This window comes from Rattus norvegicus, chromosome 19 (genome assembly GCF_036323735.1).
Source record: "Rattus norvegicus strain BN/NHsdMcwi chromosome 19, GRCr8, whole genome shotgun sequence".
Classification (NCBI taxonomy): Eukaryota; Metazoa; Chordata; class Mammalia; order Rodentia; family Muridae; genus Rattus; species Rattus norvegicus.
The window spans coordinates 14,499,655-14,506,644 of record NC_086037.1 but is presented as its reverse complement, the minus strand read 5'-3'; the positions used below and the strand labels follow the sequence as shown (position 1 = coordinate 14,506,644).

Below are 6,990 nucleotides of genomic sequence, written 5' to 3'. Positions count from 1 at the left end.
GGGACCTTGCTCTATCCACTTAATGATGTTTATAGCCTCATTTTAGACGTTTCTGTGCCACCCTCTATATCTCTTGTGTATTTTATTTTTCCGATAAAAGCTCATGGTATATCTTACTCAGGCCTGTGAGCAGTGCTCCTTTGGCGACATTGGTGCAAAGAGCAGAACCCCACAAGCAGCATGAGGTTCCCTTCACTGGAGTCTCCAATATTGCATTTTCCTCTGCCAACTGGTCTCCACACTATTCCTAGCACCATAAAGACTTCAACTCTTTCTCCTAAGGAATTTTCTGGCAATTGTCGATTGCTAAGCACATGATTTCATGAGTGTTCCCCTAACACACGCCCATGTTGTAACCTACGATGCAGACTATTTCTTGATGTGATATAAAGCACCCGTACAGAATGAGACAGGAGAACTTTTGACTGCATATTCAAGCTGGTGTGAAATCTCAGGAAGTTTTAATGGCTAACATTGGTGAATGAGGACAATTTGAGTTAGTGAGACATTTTGGGGCAAGATATGGAAGGAAACATTCATTTAGATGCATAGGGATTACTAAGGTTTTTTAATAATCAAGCCTTGAGGAAAATTTGGCTTTGGAAGCAGGAGATGCTCAGTGGCTCTGCCCCCGGAAAGTCTCCTGGAAAGGGCACCTCAGCTTATGCTCAGTACAGGGAGAACATTAGCAGGAAGGCAAAATCTGCTCCCCATGACATCTGCTGTCCCTTCTTGGACATTCTATTGTCTCCTAGAGAGTTCTGGCATCCTCTGTGATGTCACCAGTGTTGTAGTGACAACCAGTGCCCTAGTTTCTCTCAGTCTGAGTCTGGCGGTTACAAGCTAAGACATGTTTTCCCGTCTTTGCAAGCGTTTTGGGAGGGGGAACGTCGATTCTGGAGAGACTAGAGTGAAGGAGTTTGGCCTTTCGTCTCAAAGTAATGATGGGCAAAGACAGCACTTCTGGGGAATGTGGAGTAAGTTCTGGGAAGTGTATTTTGAGCTTCCTGCCAGGGTGGCTGCAGGCTTAAGCTGACCTTTCTAGCAATGGGCCACAGCAACTGGAGCATCTGAAAAGGAATTGAATTTCCATGAATATCACAATTCCTTAAAGTCAAGGATTTCAGAACTTTAGTTTCCCTATCCCCACTGGGAGGATATGGTAAGGCCAATGCTATTATACTGTGAACTTCTGGTCTTTACTTTTCAGTTCATTTGTTCTGTTACATTGATATATTAACACCATCAGTAGTCATGGAGGGTCCACCTTTTCTGAGTTTAGACAGGGCAGCAATGTATTTCACTATCATTGCTTCTTTAAATACAGTGGGTATCTGACAGTAGTAACAGGGAGAGATTGTGCTCCAGGCAATAACCTTATGTTCTTAGACATTCTCTGATTTCTTCTAACTGGCAGGGTCATCGTTTGCTTTATATATTAGAGGTTGTATGTTACAAAATTTTTTCTACAATACCAAAACTATTTTGAACCTGTAGACCAAGATTCAGCCTGTAACGTATTCGCAATTCTGGGGCATTTGGTATTTCACATAGGGACACTGATAAGTCTGTTGAACATATCCTCCCTGGAAATGCATTTTAAATCCAAAGTTGTTGGCTTAGAGTATCAGGGTAGGACATCAGAGTGTCTCCAATCACTCAAGTTTTGTGGATGGTGAATTTATCGTCTGAGTTCTGAAGCCACAGGGGTGAGGGTCCTGAAACCAAGCTGTACCCTGTTCAGCTGATAATAATCCTGGAGAAGCCATCTCCGTGGTAAATGTAAGCACGTGATGTCCGGCATAGGGAACACCTGGCTGCTTACGTCTCTTGGTCTCTATAGAGTAGTGGGAGAACTGAGATCCACTGAGGTGGCCTCTTAAGCATAGACCAATCGCCTAGCAGTGACACTGGGTTCCAGGCTTGTTCTCCTGTTTAGGCCTCACTGAGGTCTATGTACACTCTATGCATTCTCCCCATGCAGGTTCACTTGTGTTCTTCTACCTACAGACATTGGGAGAGAAACATCATCCCCTGGCCCTGAACTAAGCAAGAATCAGGCCATGAAGGAAAAGGAGAGGCTGATTAAAGAGCTGCAGCTCATTACCGAGGAGAGAAATGACCTGAGAGATCGCCTGAGGTTTCTGACAGAGAGATCCATGAAGAACAGGTATGAATTGCTCCAAATGCTCTTGTTTCATTCCTTGGTCTGCAAGGTCACCTTCTTATCCTATTAAGGTTTTGGGTTCTAGAAAGCTGTGCCTCCCTAACCACCCTGTGCTAAACCTCACCTCCTGTATAGTTGAGATTCAGAACCTGACCCTTCCTGAGGAGTGAGATTGAAAATGGACTCATCTGCTTCCATTTATTTAAAAGCAGAACGTGTGGTCTGAATGAAGAATTCAGGGATAAAGTCAGGGAGAGTGAGTGCCCAGTGTGCATTTGCAAAGCCCTTGACATCTGGTGGCTTTGCAAGATTGTAATTGCAGTGAGTTTGTGGTGAGTCTCTGTCCTTGCTAGGCAGGGACTGAGTGCTGGAAGATCCAGGCAGCAGCCTGGGGTAATATAGGACCCACCCTGAGTTCATATATTCCTAAATGCCAATGTTCATTGTATTCTATCATTTCGGGCCAGGCCACACTTCAGGCCAAATCCATATTATGAAGACCTGGAGAGAATGGAGGAGGCGGTCATGTCAATTCTGCACAACTTAGAGATGGAGAACACTGAGGTCCATGAGAACAACCATAAGCTGAAGAAGGAGATTACCTTCTCTAGGTAAGTCCTGGTCAGAAAGGCTATCACTTGTGGAATGTCCATTTCTGACTTTCTTTGTTCTGGATTGGACGGTCTTCAGCTCTGGTTCTATCTCTTGTGCTATTTACCCATCAGTGTTCCAGGGTCATTAGGACTCAGTTTTCAGTTCCATAAAAGACTGTTACTCATCCCAGGATTGTCTAGGCATCTTCAAAACGCTCTAGGGAGAACAGTACTGATTGAAGTCAGCAGAAGGTTATTAGGCTGACCTGGACCTATGGTGTCACACCAGGTTTTACAAAACTCAGTGCGTGGACCACATGGTTAGCATGACCTTCCCTTGGTTCTACTGACCTCTTTTGAGGGTGTTGGCCCAGTACTAATTGATGTTGCCCCCATGCATCGGGCTTTCATGCATAGTTGTATATCCATGTTCTTTCTCAGAGGTGTGGACACTAATTGGTGTCAGGCCAAGTAAACAATTTATTCTTCCCCGAATTAACTCTTTATGGTTTGTGCAGCAGCCTTATATGTATCAAGATGCATTTTATTAAGTCTTCATGGGTATCTGGGACCTGGTAGAGTTAGTGGGACTTGGGAGTAGGAATGGGAGAAAGGGGCAGCATGATCTTACTATGCAGACTGTATTTCCAGAAACCTGCTCAGCCAGCTCCTGATGGAGAACACATGTAGGAAGAAGTTGGTCCCACTGAAGCAGGAGAGCAAGGAGGTACATCTTGATTGTGCACTGAACCAGAAATATTTGGTTGACTTCAACAAGAAAGATAAAGACCATCAACGGCCAGAACCAGCATTATCAGGTAGGGACGTGTTAGCTTAACAATATCTGATAAAATTTGCCAATTTGATACATCTTTGCTTCTCTTACCACCTTTCTAATTTACACTCACAACCAGCCAACCACCTCATGTAATGGAATTGTTCATTGCTCTGCCTATGCACAAGTATTCTAGGAAGTTAACCACTTTTCAGAAACTGAATTATTGTGCAAGCATATTTTGCTGCTCTTTTTGAAGCTGCAGTCTAGAAATGGTGACAGATGAATAACATATCATATTATTGCGTATCCATGGGATACATTGGATCCTATGTAGAGTTTTGAACAATTTCTTGGTTCTTTGACAAATGACACTCTGTGGTCATGTGATCTCTTGTGTAGGAAGCACTTTTGGGATAAGAACCAAGTGCAAATGTCAAATTAGTACTTCTCATTGGCTTTAACCTTGGTGACATATGGACATCTCCTTTCTTCCTGCAACCTGATGAGGTCTCTTGCCATTGCCCTGTTCTTGGTTTGCACTGGTATAAGTCTGGGTCCCATATTGGCAGCCCACATTACTGTGAGGCTCTCTGGAGATTTTGCCCTGCCCACAGAGTTAGCAACAATGATATCACTTAAAATGTCCATGTCGACTGTCCAATAGAACTGAGGTGGTAGAAGGCAGCATTCTGACAGCTGGCTTGCATTTCCCCACCAAATCAGTGTCTGAAAAACTGCCTTCCTCTCCCAGGTCTCAGAAAGTGCAAGAGAGCTGGAATTGCACACACCCCAGTAAGAGAGTTTCCTGAAGAATAAGTTGCTTTCTCAGGAGTCCCTGATGACCAACATCCTGAATGGTAACAACATTTTTTGGATGAGTATTCATCCTCTGAATTAATTTGTCATTTCTTAGAGACCCTAAATTTATATACCACTAAGCCAGCCTGACTGATTGAAGTCTTACTTTCTTCTCAGAAAACAGCACTTGAGAGACAACTTGGGGGACCACCTTTCATTATGTGTGCTAGAGGAGAAACAGCAATACGTCTGTGCTTCTAAATGTTCATTAAGAATATGCTTTTAGAAATATTTTTGTTATGATTTTAATTGAAGTTTTCTTTTTGTTGTTTCATATTTATATGTTCTTGTTACTATTTTTACTTTCAAATATTTTTAAATATTTTTATTCATTTTAATCCTGTTTTGTTGTAAAAATGTATTTGTTATGAATAAAAATTGAATTCTATCTCTTGACTCTTAAGACCATCATTCTTACTCAAGGGTTCTGTCCCCTCCTGTGGACTTAGAACTGACAGCTACAGATGGATCTCTGCATGTTCCATGGAGCCTGGGCTAATAAGTGAATTCAAAGTCACCAAGGGGTACTCAGTGTGACAGTGTCTTTTGTGTGGAGAATGTGGCTGTTCCTCGGACACACACTTTATGATGTAATCACTGACACACTTTACCCAATTGTTAGGGTCCATGTGGTTCTTCTGAGAGAGCAGCAGATGCTCTACCCTGTGAGTCATCACCACAGCTCCTGCAGGTGGCTTTTGTTATTCCACATGAGGGGCTGTATTAGGTGGACAGGATCACCTATGATTAAAGAGAGAGATCAGGAGATGTGTGTTCACAGGGAACTTACTGAGCCGTACATGCTCAATGTGTTAGCTTGCCAGGCATGCCTACAGGGCTCTGGTATTCCCACTCCTCATTGTGGGTCAGGATCATCCTCCAGCACCACTTAGTTTTCATATTAGAGCAGATCTTTCACCTGTTATCAATGATGACCATATGTATTATGCACATCTGATAAAATACAGAATAGAAACTAGATCCTGTAAGCCAGCTTGGCATAATGTGTTCTATTGATAGCAAGAAACGTATCTTAATCTAAGCAGTTTAGGGAGAAATACAGAATAGAAACTAGCTTCTTGTAGGCCAGGTTGGCATAATCAGTTTTTTGATTGTTAGCAAGAAAATTATTGTAATATAAGCAGTTTAGGGAGGAACCTCAAGAGCATCCATAGTGAATGCAGCCTGCAGCTGTGAACACAGGTTCCTTTTGGAGAGCAGACCTGTGCAGGCCCAACCTAGGTGGGACAGTTCAAGCTACCCTTTTTCCATGGCCAATCTGGGATCGTATTGAGAATGTATTTTTTCCAGGTGACTGATTTCCAATTTGTGGAATTCATCTAACTTGCTGAGAGTGGAGGTGACTCAGAGAGTTAAAGTACAGAAGGACCAATCCAGAATGTCCACAAAAGCTTGCTGTCACCCCAGGGCTTTTAGAAGCTCAGCAGCTAGAGAAGCAATGTAGTATTTGGTTACTCTCATGCTTAGGTCTAGTCATTCATTATAAACTGACCATGACACAAAAAGTGTCATCTGTGTCAAAAATAGTTGTAACTAGATTCACCCCACACTATCACATCACTACCGTATTTGAGGTTCTCAGTTACTATCTAAGAACCTGGAAGAGGCCTGGGTCTTGCTACACAAACTCATAATTTATGTCTTCATGACACTGTGTGCTTTGTTCTGTTAATGCTACCATTGGCATACAATACCTTGGATACTTTGTGCTGACATCTGTGACATGAGACAATAGTTCATGTCATCCTATCCTGAATAAAATGTCCTTAGAGTACAGTGTAGTGGGAGGGTCTTCTTTTCCTGTGAGATAGCAAAACATTTCCAGTCTTCAGTCAAGTCTGACAGCCATTGTCCAGTGCCTGTCTTGAGATGTCCACCTTTTCAGCTGAGAGTCTTCATCGAGGCTGCTCTGTAATTCTGTAGAAGATTAATAGGTTCCAGCCCTAGGATTTAATTCAGTGTGACTGTACTTGCCGAACATGCTCAAAGCCCTGTGATCCACCCTAGCCCTCTGTGCTTTAGAGAAAGAAAATAAAGAACCACATTGCACTTGAAGTTTCTCCTCCAACAAAAGGAGAGCCTGCATAGGGCCTTTAAGTAACTCTAAGCCCCAGCTTCCCCACAGCTCCCTCCATCAATTCCATGATTGGTGTGTTTTCACTACTACTCACTTTCTTCTGTGTGCAAAGAATGTGCACCATGTCAGTAAGTGTGTGTGTGTATGTGTGTGTTTGTGTGTGTGTGTGTGTGTGTGTGTGTGTGTGTGTGTAGTCCCTAGTGAAAACTGTCGAGATACATGCAGACTCATGCTACTACTGTCCCATGGCACCTTGCAGGGAACCCTGAAATGGTGGCTACTTTAATACAGTCTAACCCGGGTGTGCATGGTTTCTGTAAGATGACATCATCACCACTACAGAGAGCAGAAATAGCTTCAGTAGTCACATGGATGTGATCAATCAGTGTTAGTCATGCCCTTACAGCATGGTAGACTGCAGGTTGTCTGTCCCCAGCACTTTGACCTCTTGTGCCCAAACAATGCCAAGGTCAGGGCCGTTGAGCCGTGAGGCAGA

General features: G+C 43.1%; 1 protein-coding gene across 1 annotated transcript; it reads left to right on the top strand.

Moving 5' to 3' along the window:
- Positions 1 to 800: 800 nt before the first annotated feature.
- On the top strand, positions 801 to 4,784 carry LOC134483130 (uncharacterized). Its single transcript, XM_063278375.1, has 6 exons — positions 801 to 977; positions 2,011 to 2,170; positions 2,635 to 2,778; positions 3,412 to 3,578; positions 4,290 to 4,395; positions 4,514 to 4,784. The coding sequence occupies exons 1-5, from the start codon at positions 851 to 853 to the stop codon at positions 4,352 to 4,354; spliced, it is 663 nt and encodes a 220-aa protein (XP_063134445.1). The 5' UTR covers positions 801 to 850; the 3' UTR covers positions 4,355 to 4,395; positions 4,514 to 4,784.
- Positions 4,785 to 6,990: the final 2,206 nt, after the last annotated feature.

Bases quoted from the DNA above. Each gene is read 5' to 3' on its own strand.
- LOC134483130 (XM_063278375.1), top strand. From the start codon at position 851: ATGTTTTCCCGTCTTTGCAAGCGTTTTGGGAGGGGGAACGTCGATTCT. The intron at 978-2,010 runs GTAAGTTCTGGG...TTCTACCTACAG, and splicing joins GCACTTCTGGGGAATGTGGA to ACATTGGGAGAGAAACATCA. The intron at 2,171-2,634 runs GTATGAATTGCT...ATTTCGGGCCAG, and splicing joins GAGAGATCCATGAAGAACAG to GCCACACTTCAGGCCAAATC.